The 20,000-nt window shown below is 34.3% G+C and overlaps 1 protein-coding gene across 1 annotated transcript; it reads right to left on the bottom strand.

The window, feature by feature from the left end:
* Positions 1–1,172: 1,172 nt before the first annotated feature.
* LOC142355752 (uncharacterized) lies at positions 1,173–16,300 on the bottom strand (the record flags this gene model as incomplete). The annotated part of the gene is made up of 4 exons (XM_075407818.1): positions 15,771–16,300; positions 9,929–10,204; positions 3,055–3,247; positions 1,173–1,266 (listed from the first exon to the last, which is right to left on the bottom strand). Coding segments are annotated over exons 1-4 (713 nt in total), but the record flags the coding sequence as incomplete, so codon positions are not given.
* Between the last annotated feature and the right edge of the window lie 3,700 nt (positions 16,301–20,000).

The raw sequence follows: 20,000 nt of genomic DNA, 5'->3' as shown, positions 1-20,000 counted from the left end.
CAATTTGTGGCACCGGTCTGCCCGTACCAAAACGAACTATAATAGTTAAGGCGAAATTTTTACGCTACGTCGTTAAAAAGACGACATTTGGCAGGAAAAGTATCCCTTTGCAACCCACGGAGGTTTCTTTTTGATATTCATTGTATCTTTGAGTTGTCGAATGGAAAGTTTAATATTGAATAACTTGAAAAATATTTCCAATTATTCTGAAAATTAACCCGAAATTTTAAAAATTTGCCAATTTGTGGCACCGGTCTGCCCGTACCAAAACGAACTATAATAGTTAATGCGAACTTTTTACGTTACTTCATAGACCGGTGCTAACACGAACTATAATAGTTAAGGCGAAATTTTTACGCTACGTCGTTAAAAAGATGACATTTGGCAGGAAAGGTATCCCTTTGCAACCCACGGAGGTTGCTTTTTGATGTTCATTGTATCTTTGAGTTGTCAAATGGAAAGTTTAATACTGAATAACTTGAAAAAATATTTCCAATTATTCTGAAAATTAACCTGAAGTTTTAAAAATTTGCCAATTTATGGCACCGGTCCACCCGTACAAAAACCAAAACTAGCTACAAAGAATCTGGCTTGCAATTCTCGCCGTTTTTTCACGACCAGTGTAGAAAGCGTTTAAATTGCGTGTAAGTAGTTTCCACATAGCGAAAAAATGTCCAGAGAATTTTGATTATGGTTACCTTTGGCGTAGGGGCATTTCACAAACTTTTAATCCTTTTACAATTTACTCTTATAAGAATACTAAAATGAGGGATTATACTGCAAATATCCTGCCTCACAGTTTTTTTGTGGAATGCGCTTCCGCAAAAAGTATTTTCCGGTGTAAAGTAGACACCACTTTTTAACTTCGAGCTTAAAAATAAAAAACCTTGACCGAAAATTCCACTTAGGTCACCGCCTTTTCATTCTCAAAGTTTGTAAGCACGTTTCAGACACGTACAATGTATTAAGGTAGGAAAATTGAATTACAAAAGTGAGTAATCTTACAACGCAAAATTTGGTATCATTAGGCGCTAGTGATGTTATTGTTAATCGATTAGAATCTGCTAACTTTGGGAACAAATATTTAGCTATTTTTTGTATGGAACTAATTCCTCGACTAAGGTTTTGGAGCGTTTTCTCATTATATTTTAACCCAAAATACAAAAGTATACCGGTGTTTCAGACGAGGATTGAATGGTCTCGATGGCTGCTCTTGGTACTGCAGGTCTTTAAACAGCCGTTTTCCGAACCCTCCGACTTGATGGTCTGAAAAGAAGTATATAATTGATATAAATTGTATCTTATTTACATTGACAATGTCTAACCTTCTGATTTTTGTCCTTAATTTTATTTTCTGAAGCATATGATGATCCAACACTGCAAAAAATAGAACTGACATGGTACAAAAGAAAAAGCAAAGAAAGGTATACCGAATATCAAATCATTTTCTGCCAATCTTGTTACATTTTGTGTCTCATGTCCCCAGTTTTTTTTTTCAAAACATACTGTGTAAAATCTTAGCGCTGTTTGCTTTACTATTGATTTGCTTTAAATCCCCAGCGATCTTTGAAATTTTGTTGTGTAAAATCTCAGAAAAAGTCTTAAATGATCACATTACAAAAGTATTATAAGACTCTCTTGGCAGATATCCCGCAAAATGTTCTTCTTATGCCATCTGAAATGTTCATAATTGCTCTATAGATGTGCTTTAAAAAATTTCTGATTTTTGATCTGATTCAGAGATTTTAAGAAAAAGTTGATTCTGAATTTTTCCTCTGAATCAGAGAAATTCAGAATTTGTTCTGAATTATCTCTGATTCAGTACTGAAAATCTTAATTTCTCTGAAATTGTTCTGATTCAGTACTGATGATCTCTGAAGGTTAGGTACGGGTAACAACAGGAGTTTTAATCGTGTATGATTGCGTAAAAACAATCATTTGTGTAAGATTTGTATACGCACGACATTTAAACATTTATATTAAAAGTTATGATTATATGAGTAAGAGGTTTATAGATGAACAAAATATTCTGCAGTTGTAATACTTCTCAGCGTTACAGCATAAGCTATTGAATTAACAAACCTAATTGAAAAAAGCTTCTCTATGATTTTCACAGATCTTTTCCTTTTGTGCCCCCCAGCTTAGTGGGTGCATATTACTTGCACCCCCCAGACGCACGTGCTATATTTTTACATAGTGATATACTATGTAATGGCATGTGCTCTGTAACTGGGGGCACATAACGTACTGGGGGGGGGGGGGGCACAAACGGAAAAGATCCATTTTCACTTGCAAAATATATGATTATATTTTTTAGAAGCTCCAGAATGTCCGTGTAAGTGTCTTCTGTAGTTACACGGTGCGTGCCAAATCAGGGGTCTTTACCATTATAGCCCCCATTGTGGATATTTACCACGATGGGGGGGGGAGGAGGGTTATAGGTTATCTGACCACTAAGCTGGGGGGGGGGGGGCTTTAATAGGAAAGGCCCCCAATCAGTATGTAAAAATGGCAAATGGGCTTGGGGTCAGCAATTAATATATACCCAATAAGTTGGGATTGGGTGGCACAAACGGAACAGATGATTTTTATTATAATAATGCCGACATTTTAAATGGGTGGAGGCTGTAAAACTCTGTTCCCCCCCCCAGTGTTTTTTTATGACCCCCAGTTACAAATTATATGTTGTTATATAGCACGTTAGTATGTAAGAAAATAGCACGTGCGCCTGGGGGTCATAAAAGATTTAGGCTCACTAAGCTGGGGGGGGGGGGCAGAATAGATCATCAATTTCATTGTAAGGAGGAGGGAGGATGACACATGTTTGAAAACACCGATAGTTTCCGTTTGTGCCCCCCCCCCCCCCCCAGTTTAGTGGGAACATATTTTTTGCACTCCCCGGACTCTTGTGCCATAATTTTAGATAATGAATTATTATGTAAGGGCACGTGCTCTATAACTGGGGGGTGCTTAACGTAATGGGGGGGGCACAAGTAAGATCCAAAAATACAAACTATCCAGAGCTATATTTCATAAAAACAACTTAAAAACCACCTTGCTCTGTGGAAACCGGAATGTGATCTGTTGTGTGCTGTTGTTGACTTTTACATCTTTGTTGACCGTAACGCGATTGGTTAAGACTTTTTTGGGAACGGCTCTTCACTTTGATCGGAGATGATTTCGATGAAGGGCGATCTGTCAAGCTGTGGGTTGTTCCCGTGTCACTGTACGGACAAGGAGTGCTCTCCTAAAACCAATTCTGATCTGCTCGAAAGTTGCAGTCCTGAATGGCAAAAACAATGCCCATTTTTGCTTAGATAAATGTTTCTGTATTCTTGCGTAAAATGTTTTTTTAATGGTTTTTTGTTTCCGTGAAAAACGCTTTGTATTTGACCAATTAAGCACGAAAGATGCGCTGTCAATTTCAGCTCAGTTTTTAAAATATAAACTCAGATGCTTTCATTTACAGATGGTATTCACAAAGAAGTTAATAACTCATCAGATTTCAAGTTAAGCATCACAAATTGAGTACAAATTTCAAATAGTTCTTTCTTTGCTCAACGGTTTCTGGCCACGATCCATTTATATAACTTGTTGTAAATCTAAGAGTTTCAACTTTCATATTTAAAAGAACTTCGCGCCAACTATTCAGTGTACTTCTCGCTCCAGATAATTTCTCGCATTTGAGAACTAAATGTTCCGAGGTTTCAAAATCTTTTTCGCAAAAGCTGCAAATTCGTGACTGTGAAAAATTTTCATTCATCTAATTTGATTGTCGACAAGACAATTTAAGGCAAGGCGATATAATAGATTCGGTTGTTATGGTTAAAATTTGTACATTTTCCAATATTTTGGCAGAAGCGAGTTAATTCATATATTGAACAATTGTATTTGATAACTGATTTTTTTAAGCGGTCCTCGATCAAACTTGATAGAATAACCTGAGCGATTATATGCCAGTATATCTCACTTGTTCTCAAGGGTTTATTGAATCTCGGTGAGGTTTCTATATTGTTACCATTCTCATTTTGAGAGACAATGAGCTTTAAAGAATTTAACAGAACAGATAAGTCTTTTGAAAAGCTAATTTCATTCTCGTCTTAAATTGATTTTGTCCGAGTTGATTTTGTTTATGAATTTTGACGTGACAATTTTTGAAGTGATGTGTGGGAGGGAGATACCGCCCAAAGCAACCCATTCATAGAAAACTTCACTTCTAATTTACATTTTGTCACCAGTTTTGAGTAGAGTGTTGGTGAGTCTTTGAACATTCTTCAAGGTATTTGATATTGTGTCTGTGCTTCTTGAGTAACACGGGATCTTTGGAAGAATAAAATTCCAATGATTTGTCTCTTGGCTTCCAAAGTTTTTGATTGAGAAATGAAGTGTGTTTATATGGCAGTTTGTGTTTTGATGAGGTCAAATAAATTTGTTTCTCATTTATCAGTAAAGAATTTATTTCCCAAAATTTCTGTTACTGTTGGCATTGATTCCCAGTAGAGTGCGTTCGCAAAAATCTTTTACCGCAGCAAATAAAAATTTCAATGGCTGATATACGGATTTTACAAGTAATATAAACTGAATAAGCTACTGTTTTGGAACTGGTGAAACCTTTATTTTGTGGTGAATTGTCTATACAGCAGAGTAATTGCTCAACAGCGAGTGTGTACAGTAAAGCTGAAAGAAAGCAAATTTGTCTAACTCCACGTTGTTTTACAAATGTTTTGGAAAGGTAGCCATTGATCTGGATAATAGCTTTCGTTTCTTTGTAAACTCTTGTTATTGCAGAATTTGTGCACTCTTCGACGCCAATTTTGTCGAAAAGAGCGAAGAGGTATTTTATGTCTGCTTTGTTGAAAGCTATTGAAAACTTCAGATTCACAAAGCATTTGCTGTTATTGAGTTGCTTAATAGCTTTTTGCTCTCTATATAAGGCTCAATGTTTTTGCTTTTGCTCAGATAAGCTTACTGGTGTTGATTTACTATGTCTTTGGGATCTAATACGATTCTGGAAGATAGAATGTGTGATAGAATTTTTAATTCAGTGTTGAGCGAGCGTATAGTTCTAAACTCACCAAAATTTTTCGGATTTTCACTTTTAGGCGGAAGTATTAAGATTGCAATTAGGAGGCTTGCAGGAAGGTTTTCCGTTTAAAATATTTTATTGAAAACTCTTTGTAGCGATAGAGCCATTTCTCGTTTATAAGTAAAAGTTCGAGGTTATTCCATCCAATACTGATGACCTCTCTGCATTAAGTTTGTTATTTGCTTTAAATTGTTCATCTATATTCATTTCCTTCACTTCATTTATTTCTTTTGTTTTGCATTCATTCAAATGATCAAGAAATATCTCAAAGGAAGCTTTTTTCTTGCTGTTATAGAGCTGTGGTAATTTTTTTTCAAGATCGCTAATGATTACATCCTCTTTTGTTGTTACACCTGCACCAACCTTGAGTGAAGTAATATTGTTCGTGTTGTTTCTTTTTTGCATTGGTTTACAGATCTTTCGATTTTCCAGGTTCGCATGATTGAGTGAGTTTCTTAAAGTGGTTGAAAATAACATTTTTTTGTTTTTTTGTACTATTTGGCATACAATTTGATTTGGAGGTTGTTGAATTATATCGTTTTAATAAATTTCCATAGATGTCATGTGTAAAACATTTAGTTCCAAGTGCTTCTATTTCTGTTTTGATGTATACTCTTTGCTTTGCAAGAAAACAGTATCACTCAGTTTCCAAAAGCTTCGGCGACGTTCTCTTTCTTCGCTTTTTTCACATAGCTGTAGCAACAGGTGATCTGAAAATTTATTTCGAGGTACTTTTAGTTCGGAGCTCAGTCTGTAAAAATGTAATATAATCGAGAAAAAGATGATGTTCTCTTGTCGTAGTGCGTGAAATCAAGTACGTCCAGTTCTATAGCTATAATAAAGAGAGAACTTTCTGTGTAATCGTATGGAGCTTTAGAAATCATTCTATTCCGTCGTCTTCGCCTCTAAGAGCAGTTGATGTGTTTCTCGGATCATGACTGAAAAGATTAGAATCCCTGTTGAAAAAGTAGATCGTTCAGTTTAGAGTTGCGTGATACTTGGGGTTCATTTTTTTCAGTACATTAGCTTGGCCTTAGATATACGTTGAATACCGTTTGATTGAGTTGGTTAAAAGTAACCCACTATGATGTTGTGATTGCATTATCAGATCTTCATATTTTAGTTCTTCAATGCAAGCCATAACCAAACCTCCGCTGCAATTTTTTTCAGGCTTTAGATGATAGCATAATTTTTTCTGCTCAAGAACTTTTCCATATGAGCGAGATAGAGCTAAAATGTTGGTTTCTTGGACACACAATATGCATAAAGTTTCTCTGGGTAATTTTTAGCACTCTTCTTTTATTGTGAAAGTTATTCAGGCTCTTAAGGCCAAATTGTTTTAAAACAAAAATTTTGTGGTCAGTTTTTTTCTTCGATCTGGTCTTTCTTTTTAATCCACCGATCTTTTAAGAAGTGTTTTGCTATTTGCGCGTTGTGTTGTGCCTTTTTGACGCCTGGTTTTTACTGCTTTAGAACAGCGCTATTGTGAAATTCTACTGGTTAAAGTTTCTCTGTTCTGAGATGGGCGTTTTCAATTGTTTTGGCGTTTTGTTTGATGGTTAAAGGTTTTGTTAACTTTTTCAGATTCTTGTTCGGTGACTGCTTCGTTTTCTGTTGTGTCAGGGCAATTTTTTTTTAATGCAAAAGTTTCTTCCATTTCCTATTCATCTTTCGTCAAATTGCATGAGTAAGTGTCACTGATTTGTTCATGTTCTTGAAGTTTATCAAGTTCTGTTGACTTCTACTTATCAGCACGATTATTCTTTGTTTCTTTGCATATGGTTTACACTTTTTTGACTCTCTCTCATAAATATCACCAATCATTTTGGTGTCCACGATATTGAAGTTTTTCCTCACAGTATTGGCATTAATGTAGTGAGGGAGCTTGAAATTTGATCTATACGCTATTCAATTCTTTCAATTCTGCCATCCGAGTTTCATATGACCAAAATTTCAGACTTTCCATTTCAGTTGCGGTTTTCACTGTCACACTCGATGTTGGATAACCATCGAAAATGAGATCGCCTCTTGTGTTGTTGTTCATACAGATTATTGCTGGGCTGTGTTATATTTCCACTGGATGATCTATTAAATTCAGGTTTTCAGTGTCTGAGCAAACATATGTGAGATTAATGAATTTAATTTTTTGTCTTCCAGGATAGAAGTTTCCTTCTGTGCTGAGGAGATGTTTGCCCATAGGGAAAACATTTTTGCCTAGTAAGTTAGTGTCTCGGGATCTAATTGAATGGTAAAGACTTCTGACAGTTGGTGGGGAGACAACAGTCAGCTAATGAAATCTTTTGTCTCTTATTTGCGCGAATTTTTTTGCTGATTGTTATTTGATTTCGTGCTTCTTGTCGAAACTCGTTCATCATAGATTTTGCACACTGAAAATAGTCGTTTTTCAGATATTCTGTATTTGAAATAGTTCACTTCCTGAATGGAGGCATAACTTGCATGATTTGGAAGTCATTTGATGATGTTTTTATCGATAAGCCTTTTTTGAGTGATTGAAGAACGCATTTTTCGATTTTTTGCTGAGAGTAGGCGTTAAAAATATTTGTTAAATAACGAAGACCTATGAAAAATAGATTTTAACAAATGAAACGTTTTCTATTTAAAATTTATTGTTTTGGAAATCTCAGAAGTTATCTTTGTTAAAAAGACTAAGAATCTACTTTAAAGGAGAGAAAAGCTTAAAAGAGCAACATAAAAAACCAAAGCTAAGAAAAATGTGTATTTAAAAGAGTTTTTGAAGAGCTTGTGTAAAATTAAAAGAAAGAGGTATTTGAAAGGTCAAGATTTTGTTTGTTAAGCAATCTTTAGTGAAAAATCTCTTTTTAGAAAAGCCTCACTCCCAAAAGACGTTCCTACACAAAGTGGAGTACTTAATTGTGGCTTTCGTAGCACACTTTGAGGAACTGATCCGGAAGCGACAATAATAGCATTTTGATAATCATAGGCTGCATTTTGAGCTCAATGCGTTGAAGGAGCTGATTCATGATACAAACTGATCTCAAATATCTGCGTGGTTGGCTTTTGTTTTTTGGTACATTACAGAAAGTTGTTTGAATCATGTTTTGGAGGTAATTACGAATTGGATATGCGTTGACTATTACCTACTTGCACGAGAATTTTCCTTGGTTCCATACTATGTAATTTTGAACGCACGACACCCCCGTCGTGCGTTCATCTGGGTCTGGACATTTTGACTTCCGGTCTGGGACCTCAACCTGGGAACGTACTTTTTTATACGAATCAGCTGTGGGAATGCATTAATTGTAACATAGGTCACTGCATATATTCAGTTCGTACCCCGGGTTGACCACCATACACCGATCTTAGATACCATATCAAAGTCATATATGGAGTGTATGGCTTCTTCGATACCATATCCAAGACCAAGGAAAATATTAAAAGTGATCTAAAACGAATTGTTTTGGCTTGCTATTCAAAGCTCTAAAGGCAATATTGCATTTGGATACGGCATTAAATTTTTTTTTCAATGGTTTCTTAGATAACATATCGAAGACCATACACATTTATGGTGCCATGTAAGTTGCCATATATGGTAACTTGGCAACCATATAGCTGACCATACAAAAATGTCAACTTTGCTTAAAAAAGCTTTTAAAACACCCATACATTGCAATCTGAGTGGAAAAAAACTCTGCAAGACACTTGAAAAAAAATCAAGTTCATGGTGTCTTGGGAACTATATCCAAGACCATAGACATTTATGGTGCCATGTAAGACCATAAAAGTCAAAGTCAAAAAATACAACAAAAATACGGGGAACAGGTAATTTAACGTCTTCTGACTACATTAAGCCTTCCAAAAAGAAATTAGGATAGTTTTTTTATTTTGTTCAATTTCTTGGCATCCATATCCAAGACCATAAATATTCACGGTCTTGCTTATGGTTGCCAAGAAAACCATGACGTCACAATATTCTTAAGGAAATCTAAAATGCATGAATAAAATTTGTAGTTTTAAAATATTTTGCCGAATCTTAGAAACCATATCCAAGATCATATATGGTTTCTTAGATACCATATCCAAGACCATAATGATTCCTTAGATACCATATCCAAGATCATACAACTTACCATTTGCGGAAATGTAGTGAAAGGCATTCATTTGGTTGCAGTTTTAAAATGTTTTGCCGAATCTTAGAAACCATATCCAAGATCATATATGGTTTCTTAGATACCATATCCAAGACCATAATGATTCCTTAGATACCATATCCAAGATCATACAACTTACCATTTGCGGAAATGTAGTGAAAGGCATTCATTTGGTTGCAGTTTTAAAATGTTTTGCCGAATCTTAGAAACCATATCCAAGATCATATATGGTTTCTTAGATACCATATCCAAGACCATAATGATTCCTTAGATACCATATCCAAGATCATACAACTTACCATTTGCGGAAATGTAGTGAAAGGCATTCATTTGGTTGCAGTTTTAAAATGTTTTGCCGAATCTTAGAAACCATATCCAAGATCATATATGGTGTCTTAGATACCATATCCAAGACCATTATGGCTTCCTGGATACCATATCCAAGACCATAAAATGTTCCATCGGTGGGAAAACCATTGAAAACGTGTTGCTCTGCCTAAATTACCAATTTCATGTAAAATCTTGAAAATCATACCAAAGATCATATATGGCTTCTTAGAAACCATAGCAAGATCTTGCAAGAAATTTTGCTTAGACTTGGATGGAACCATATATGGTCTTTGATATGATATCTAAGAAGGGTCATCCCGGGACCTCAATACATAATTTATACATTTTTGTATTATGATAAGAAAAGAGTAATTTTGCTCACTGGTTTGGAGTGGAAAGGGATACTGTTAAGCCTCGGCAGACTATGTTCAGTGAACTCTATTGATCTTGTTGCTGCTGTTCCATTATGCACAGCGACTGATGCAGTCTTGAGTGAAGAGCACAACTCAGAGGACCAGTAATCTTGATTCTGATTTTTCTGTCTGTTAGTTTGATTCTCATTCTGATCAGCTCCTGTTCCATCGCTGTTCAGTGTTGTTTTTGACTGTGAAGTTAGAAATCGGACTGAAGATGAGCTGTTGCACTTTTTGCACTTCATCTGGAATAAATCTGCAGACTAAAGTCTTTTTTGATGGAGACTTCACCCCCAGTGATCCGAGAAAACTGCCATGTAAGATCTCCCAGGCTTAGGTCCCATACTAGGAAGACGGAAATATCTTGTCCAGACTAGTCGTGTGTTCATGATCAGTTTTTTGTGCGTTCACCAGACTATCGTGCGTTCGTGTTCAAATTTTTATGCTTATTAGATGCTTCAGGACTATAAAATTTTAAACTCACCACGCCCCCTCGCGTGTTCACCTTCGTTCTGGACATACTTGCTTCTGTCTGGGAACTCGCCAAGGCTTTGTTAGACATAATCCAGTTTTACATAATATTGACACGTGAAAAACAATTACATACTTACCAGATTTTAAACGATAAAAGCTTGATATCACAGAAGATTTACATCAACAAAAAACTCATTAACACTTTGCCTTCGTAAGAACTAAAATTTTGTATGAACCTTAGTCGACAAAAAAGTTAATCTTATAAGATCTTGAAAGATTCTTGTAGAAAAAAACTTTTCAAGATCTTGCAAGATAGAGTTAAACTCGCAAGAGTGAGTTAATCTGCACCATCTTCCAAGAAAAGATCATTGTGGCAAAAATCTTACAAGATTATCTTTTTGTCGGGCAAGTAAAGTTTAGATCCAAGTTTGAGATTCAAAAAGAAAAAAAAACTCAAATGCATGTGCCTAAGGGTAGAATGAATTCTTGTTGCCATTTTTTCCACAGAGAAATTGCAATTAAATATCGCTTGTGTTAAACTTCAAATATCAGTTGTTGGATTGTACCGCTTATGCTCTTATGTAATCTTGTAAGAGGGCTAGACGTTGAAGAAGAATGCAATATGAACAAAAAAATTGCAAGCTGAAAATTCGGAGCAACAATTGATCCTCGGAGCAGCAACATTTACTCTTCAAAGCACATGAATGTTTTTGCAAAAATTCTTAAAGTTCTTAAAAATTGAGCTAGGCAACAAAAATTAGTTGAACACTTTGGTTTGATCACAGATGTATTTGATAAACAGCAGTTGTTCACTTCGTTCGCAAAAATTGCTATGCAAGCAAATGTTGTTTCCTAACTAACATTAGATGAAATTTAAAAGTGCAAAAACAATTTATTGATAGAACAAATGCGGGAGCCATTGACCACGTTATCAGCTATCTACTAGATAACTTATGCCAAAAGGTAGTCTGATAAGATCTTAGAAAAATGTGAACTCTTTGATGGTAATTGGCGCCATAAAATTGTGATCCGACTCTGATAAGTATTTTCTATTATCCGGTTTATAAGAAAAGCGGAGTTATTAGCTTATAATAGCTTGTACGATGCTTATGAGATCTTAAATTATATCTTGATTTAAAGAGGAACTTTTTCTTATTCAAAGCAATAAGGTCTGACAGGAAAAATATCCGAATCAAGTGGACCTTAGTATTAAAGATCTCTCTGTTGCAGGTCGCCAATAAATTACTGCATAATTATAGAAACAGAGCATGAAAACAAATTTTTGTCAAATCTGCTTTTATTATATCATTGATATTTAGTTGCTCACCAAAATGCATCCACACTTGTCTGGATATCCTTTAAACTTGGATGCTTAGCCATTATTTGATTATAACTTTCGTTGATTGCTTCAACAATTTACTTTTTAAGCTTTACTGACTGATTTTCACAACAATCTACTAATTCAGAAATTGAGGTTCTGATTAAAGCCAAGTTAAAAACCATTGTTTTTAAAAGACTCTTCAATCTGGTCCTTGTGCTTTTTTTCATTATTTCCCTTTTTGAAATAAAAAGCGCTTGGTTATTGCGTAATCACAATTTAGAGCGTTCTGAAAAATGAAGACCGAAATAATGGTCTATGGAAGAAAGGAATAAAGTCAATAGGAAAAGTACATGCGTTGAAAAAAATTCTTGGCAAGATATACGTCGGGATTTTGGCGTGTGTGTTTCCAAAATTTAGAAAATTTACCAAGGTCTTCTAAATTCATATCTAGATATCCCAATTTAAAGTACCCGTAACAGGCAGCCTCTCATAAGACCTCTGTCTTCTGATTTGCTTATTCCTGACCCAGGGAACTGCAGATCACAGATCCTATTTCGACCACAAATGTCGCAATTTTTGTGTGATGCAATTTTTTTCTGGTCAGACCTTTCTCCAGACACTGTTAATTGAACAGATCATCTTCAAGACACTTTCCTGTGATCAGATTAGTCTCCTGATTTTATCCTCTAATCACAAAACACCAAACTGAAGAAAATTCTGTTCAGCCATTGTGATTTTGTTCTTACCAAACCCATATCTGATCAAACAATGTTGAAGACTTCGCCTTCTCGCGAAACTTTTTTTCTGGAAAATATTTAAGGTTGATTCCGAATGCATCATATCATTTCAGCTTTGAACGTTGATTTTTTTTTCTAAAAACACTTTATTTCATTCAATATCGATATAATATATATTTGTGTCAAGTTGCCGGCGTGTCATTTTTATTTCTTGAAGTCAATATAGTAGAAAACAAGGAGGCTCGGTATTGTGCGATGGCACATAAGGTTCCGATCCCGCTCATCCACAAATTTGGCATAATTGTCTACCAAATGAGGAACAGATAGAAAAACCCAAAAATTATTTTTTGGGAAGTATTTTTCAAAAAAATTGTGTATGAACGATAAGAGAGCCTCAAAAGCAGAGTAAAACTTGATGGATTAGATAACTGTGATATGCCAATATTAAGAAAGCGAGTCAAGACGAACAGCAAATTCAAACAACAACAACAACAACAACAACAAACATTAACTGCATCAAAAACTTTATGTCCGTTTTAAAAAACAAAATTTAATAACAAAAACAACATACCGTCAGGTAAAATTAAAATTAAACAAAATAACATATAAACCACCAGAAAAGAAATGGGACCAGTCCATAAAAAGGTTTGGTAACTATTAGACAAAAATGAACAATAACAGTAAAGTTAAAAAATTCGCTTATTTTTTTCAAACAATTAACTTCAAAGTAATGAAAACCAATAGAAATCAAGTAAAATATCCCAAAAGTTTACGATTACCAATGCTTCTGTAGAAAAGCATTAGGACCTGTCCTTTTTTAATTTTTTAAGCGGCTAAAAAAAACAACAAAAAAGAACAAACAAAAATTCAGTTGAAGCTTGCCAGAAAACGCTGTCAAAACGGTCAAGTCATATTTTGGCCCTCAAAACAGATTCGGTCGCGCCTTCTTCAAACTCCGATAATTTTGTATGAGGCCATTCAATAGTGAGACTAGGTCATAAGTAGTTAAAAAGAGAAAAGGGCAAAACTATGTAATACCTTTGATTTTTTTCGAAACAAAATTACATCCAAAGTCATGAAAGACATTAATTACAAAAGGAAATATTTAAATAGGATCGTTTATTCATCTAAGGTAAGCCCTTGAGACCTGCAATTATTCAGAATTTATCTTGCGTCTACAAAAAGAACGTCAAATATGACAAAAATCAAATTAATTCACTTTTTTGTGAAAAACCGGTGTCGAAGCCAGTAGGGTCATGACGAATTCTTTTAAAAAAATTGGATTTTGGGACACCAATCCCTTGTGATACCTTCCCCTGACACTGATAATGCCATATTTGACCTGTAATTAACGAGCTTAGGTAACAAAAAGAAAAATAAAAAGAACAAAATTGCGAAGTTAAAAAGTTTTTTTAGTTTTGAAAAACGAATGTTCTCAAAGTCATTGAAGCCATCAGCTATCTACTAATATCAAAAGATCGGCCCATCTTTTTTCCCTGAAAAACCAATGAAACCTATCACTATACAGGAATTTTCATACGACCAAAACGACGAAGTAGAAATGACAGTTAAAGACAAAAATTCAATTAATTTCTTCAAGAAAGAAGTGTCGAGGCCGTTAAAACGATAACCTATATGTTTCAGGATTTTAATATGTTCAATTGTTTTTTATTATGAAGGCTAATGATGTGATATGAGAACTGTCAACAATGTGATATTTTGACAGAACTAGAAAACGTGAAAAACTGGAAAATATCCAAAAAACAAAAAAAAATCTGAAGTTTAGTAGTTTCAAAGCCAGAAAGCAATAACTTCAGGCTTAAAACCCTAATTGAGACTAAATTTTAAAAGAGTAGAATGAAGAATCATTCTTTTTTTGCTGACAGTAAGCTACAAGTTGACGAAATTTAAAAAAATAGAGGAAAAGTTCATTAAGCCATTATTTATTTAAAGTCAATTATTTTTAAAAGTCGAAACGACCATAAACTTTCAAGTAAAACACTAAATGCATTATGTTGGAGCTGCTTAAGCAGCCAATTGTACCTATCACTCCTGAGCTTTAATTTCATATGTTCTGTTCTTTAATAATAAAAAAAGTCTTTTTTTTCAAAAAAAGACCGACTGATTACGATCCGACTTCTCTTTGGCTTGTAACAGTCTAAGATTGGCCCAAAACTATCCCTGCTAACGCTTATTGTCCGTTAGGAACAACTGATTTTTCGAATGTTGTAGATATAGATAATTTGTTAGTTGAAAACTCAAAAATAAATTCTGCTTTTTTGATAATCAACGAGTAAAGTTAGCGAAAAACGGCAAAGCTCTAATTACAGAGCTCTCTAAGCGGAAGTTGAAGCAAGAAAAACCCCCTTTTTGAGTCTACAAAGATTGTATTAGTGTTGTTTGAGGTGTACTGCCGGCAACTTTAATCAAAGTGAACTAAAGTAGCTTATTTCGTGCTGTTTTTGATGAAAAAGGCTGAATTTTGAAATTTTTAACTGAATTTTTGACCAAAAATTTATATCAAAACAATCAACAATACTTGTTTGTCTTTAAAAATAAAATCAATGACACTATTCTTAAACATTTTTACTAATTTTAGCAAAATTTACAAAAATTTAGACAAAAATTTCGGAAAATGTAAATAAAAACAACGTGAATTCACTCTACTTTTCTCAGAAGTTTAAAACTCGATAACTCTTTTTAATTCCATATTCTACGCTGGAGGAGTTTTTTAATGATACCAGTCTCAACTCTGTACGATGAATATACCGATCGGCGAAAATTGACTGAACAAAAAAAACCATTTGAGTATATAGTTCCACCCCCCTCAAGAGGAGTCGGAACAATTATTGTGGTTTAACTGAACAGAGTATCTGTAAGCTGAGTTACGATCTTTGAGCGCTATATGGTCAGAAAATTGCCATGACTTTGCTCTGAAATATCTCTTTTCCAGACTTACGATCAGACCACGTTCTTGTGGTCATATTTTTTCCATATTCTGCAACCTAATCAGAAAGGGGTGCGATTTTCGTTCAAACTGATGGGCGATCAAAGCCGAAGCTAGACTTTGTATTTTAGGTTCCATAAGCTAACAACAATGTGCGATTCAAAATGATCTGATCAAGCGTCCGGAATCTCAACCTGGGATATCATGGTAACTTATCTTCAAAAAAAACTTGACCAGGAGTCCCCAGTTTAAGTCAAGAAAGTCAAGATCTTGCCTATCATGGGAAGAAGCATCAAATCTGGTTTCAATGGATTTTTATCAACTGAACATACCTTTGCGACCCGTTTCGTTTTGCCCGTCACTTTTTTCTCCCGAACTTTAAAACCCTCAGTCAAATTGGACTGGGCCATCTTTTTCATGATCTGATGTAGCGGCTGGTACTTTCCGACATCCAAAATACTCTCACAAATGTTCCGGACCATTTTTGGGCAACGTTTAACATCTAGAACTTCAATTTTAACGCTGAACAAATTCTCTTTCTTCGTTCGCTGACATTTTAACCTCAAAATGTGAGTCAGATTTAAAACGGCGGCAGAATCAATTGCAGAATTTTCAAAATCCAAACAGTTTTGTGCAGTTTTGATAAACTTTGGAACTCTCCTTTTAAGTTTGGCTTTGATAAATTGAAATGATGCTTTGAAGTTGCTGAGAACCCCAGCAGTTTCGGGCAAATTGCTTGTTATTATTTGGGCAACTTGCACTTTGATGCGTTGCGAGTAGATGAAGTTGATCTTTGAAAAATTGACAGAGTTTTCTTGGGCAAAAAGCAAAATAGTTGACTGCAAACTAATGCCCACGCTTTGTTTCTTTATGAAGGGATGAATTTTTATTAAGCTTTACAGAATGTTTGGTACGGTTTTATCGAGAAAAATGTTGTTTTTTTTACTGCCGTTTTAAAAGATACTTGATAATTTGAACGGTAAAAATTGCTGTCCAGGTTCAGGTCCTCGCTCAACATGACTCATGAATACACAAATTCAGACCATATTTGTTTATGAAAATTCTAAGGCAAACCAAAATCCCCTTTGATTCAGACTTTGGCTCGTTCAAAGTTGCGCCGCCTACAAGCGTTCTTTAAAAAGTTTATGTCACCAGCAGCAAGAACTACTTAACCACGAGAACTACAATTGGCACGAATTGAAGCAAAATCTCTCCAATTCGTGCAATTCATATAGTTTTTCTTTATAGAAAACAGTTCTTTGGAATGAGTTGTAAGGCGAACAGTCAGAGCCTTAGATAATAGTTTTCTTTTTTATTCAGCAGTCTTATCTAGTCAACTTAACCGCTTTATTATCAATGTTTCAAGAAAAGAATCCTTCAAATGGCAACTTTTATCGATTTATAAAAGTGGTACGCAACAGAGTGTACTTAGCAAACGCATAAAAATCAACCCTTTTTCTCTTTGTCTTATTTTTTCTTGCTTTTGGGTTTAGGGGCTCCTAGTGATAACACAGACAAGTTTGATTTAGGCTATTGTTGACTATACATACTAAATCATTTCAAGTGCTGCAATTCCGTCGAAAGTTTTTCAAAAAGCTTTACTAAATTTCACAGCAAGCTTGCATCTTCTAGGTTAAAGAATTATTCAACCTGACCATGCAATTTTGTGGTATCTTCTCTCTATAGCAATTCTAAGAAACCAAGATTCTTTTGTTTGTTTTGTGGATAATTGTATAGAATCAATTTAAAAAATGTAAGCAAAGTTAGCTCAAGATTAGTTCATAGAAAAATCGGTCATCCTTTATCAAATTTTAGTCCACACCGGTTCAAGTAATGAAAAAATGCAAAGATAAATATATTTCCATTTTGTATTAAAGTGGCTCATCATTATCCACATGACCCAAATGTTTCGTAGCCTCTTAACTTTATCGTTAAAACTCAGAATCCAAAAATTGAGTTGTTCGTTGGCGCACTACTGTGTAGCAATTGGGTGTTGTCTGACAACATGAAAGTTTCATGCCCTCTGAAAAAGGGAGCAAAACATATCTCTGCTTGGATCAGGACTGTAGTACACCTCACATGTTGTCAAAATTTCTTTTGACTGAAACATACCAAGAAAGTCTTATGAGGTGTTAAATATTGTATTAGGACGTGGTCAAAGTTTGAAAAGTCTGAGCGAAGTAGTCCATTTGTTTTTATTTTAAACAGAAAATACATAAAAATAGTTGGAGTGTTCTAATTTGTGTGAATTTCAAAGTTAACAAGGCGGCTCGGTAATGTGCGATGGCCCATAAGGTTCCGACCCCGCCCATCCACAATTTTGGCATAATTGTCTACCAAATGAGGAACAGATAGATAAACCCAAAAATTATTTTTTGCGACTCCCAAAAAAGCCCAAGACTTTTTCAAAAATTCTGTATGAACCATAAGATAGCCTCCAAAGCAAATAACTCAGTGGAGTAAAGAGTAAAAATTGATGCATTAGATTGCTGTAATATGTCAATATTAAGAAAGCGAGTCAAGACGAACAGCAAAATCAAACAACAACAGCAACAAACATTAATTACATCAAAACATTTATGTCCCTCTTAAAAACTAAATTTAATAACAAAGTCAACATACCGTCAGATAAACCTAAAACTAAACAAAAATAATATATAAATCACCAGAAAACATATGCGACCAGTCCATAAAAAGTTTTGGTAACTATTATACAAAAAAGAACAAAAAAAAGTAAAGTAAAAAAATTAACTTATTTTTTTGAAACAGTTAACTTCAAAGTAATAAATACCATTAGGAATCAATTAATATTACCACAAATTTACGATTACCACTGCTTCTATAGAAGGGCATTAGGACCTGTCCTTATTCATATTTTAAAGCGGCTAAAAAGAACAACAAAGAACAAACAAAATTTCAATTGAAACTTGCCAGAAAACGCTGTCAAACCCGTCAAGCCAAATTTTGGCACTCAAAATATATTTGTTTGCGCCTTCTTCAAACAGTTATAACGTAGTACGTGGCCATTCATCAGTAAGACAAAAAAGCGACGTGCTAAAGTATGTAATACTTTTAATTTTTTTTTCGAAACAAAATTACATTCAATGTCATGAAAGGCATTAATTACAAAAAGAGCTATTTAAAAAGGGTCGTTTATTCATGAAAAAGAAACCCTCGAGACCTGCAATTATCTAGAATATTTCTTTCATCTACAAAAAGAACGTCAAATATGACAAAAATCAAATTAATTTTTTTTTTGTGAAAAACCGGTGTCGAAGCCAGTCAGGTCATAACAAATTCTTTAAAAAAAAGATTTTGGAACACCAATCCCTTGTATTCCCTGGACACCTATAATGTCATATTTGACCTGTAATTAACTAACGAGATTAGGTAACAAAAAGAAACGTAAAAAGAACAAAATTGCGAAGTTAAAAAGTTTTTTTTTAAATTTTGGAAAACGATTGTTTTCGAAGTCATGAAAGCCATCAGCTATCTACTAATATCAGAATATCGGTTATTCTATTCTTCCATGAAAAGCCAATGAAAGCTATCACTATACAGGAAATTTCATACGACCGAAACGACAAAGTATAAATGACAGTTAGAGACAAAATTAAAAATCTAATTGATTTCTTCAAGAAAGAGGCGTCGAGGCCCTTAAAACGATGAATTAAATCTTTCAGGATTTTAATATGATCAATTGTAAATGCTAATAAGGTGACATGAGAACTGTCAATAATGTGATAATGTGACAAAATTAGAAAAAGTGAAAAACTGGCAAATATCAAAAAAAAAAATCTGAAATCTTGTAGTATCAAAGCCAGAAAAACAATAAATTCAGGCTTAAAACTGCAACCGAGAATGAATGTTAAATCAGTAGAAAGAAGAAGCAGTCTTTCTTTGCTGACACTAAGCTGGAAGTTGAACAAATTAAGAAAAAAAAGAGGAAAAGTTAATTAAGTCATTATTTATTGAAAAGTCAATTATTTAAAAAAAAGAAACGACCATAAACTTTTAATTAAAAAACTAAACGCATTAACTTAGAGCTGCTTAGCAAGCGAATTGGTTGGACCTATCACTCCTGAGCTTTGATTTGATATGTTCTGTTCTTTATTATTAAAAAAAGTCTTTTTTTTTTTAAAAAAAAAGACCGACTGATTACAACCCGATTTTTTTGGATTGTAACAGTCCAAAAATGGCCCAAACTACCCCTGCTAATACTTATTGTCCGCTAGGAACAATCGATTTTTTCGAATGTTGTAGATATAGATAATTTGTTAGTTGAAAACTCAAAATAAATTCTGCGTTTTTGATAATCAACTAGTAAAGTTAGCAAAAAACGGCAGTTTTAACTACAGTGCACTCTCAGCGGACTCTGAAGTAGAAATAGCCCCCTTCTGAGTCTACAAAGATTGTATGAGTGTTGTTTGGGGGTGTACTGTCGGCAAATTTAGTCAAAATGGACTAAAGTAGCTTATTTCGTGCTGTTTTTGATGAAAAAAGCTAAATTTTGAAATGTTTATCCAGATTTTGTGAACAAAAAAATTAAATCAACAATGCTT

This window comes from Convolutriloba macropyga, unplaced genomic scaffold (assembly GCF_964194025.1).
Source record: "Convolutriloba macropyga unplaced genomic scaffold, txConMacr16.3 SCAFFOLD_4160, whole genome shotgun sequence".
Taxonomy (NCBI): Eukaryota; Metazoa; Xenacoelomorpha; order Acoela; family Convolutidae; genus Convolutriloba; species Convolutriloba macropyga.
This window is presented reverse-complemented; position numbering and strand designations above follow the sequence as displayed.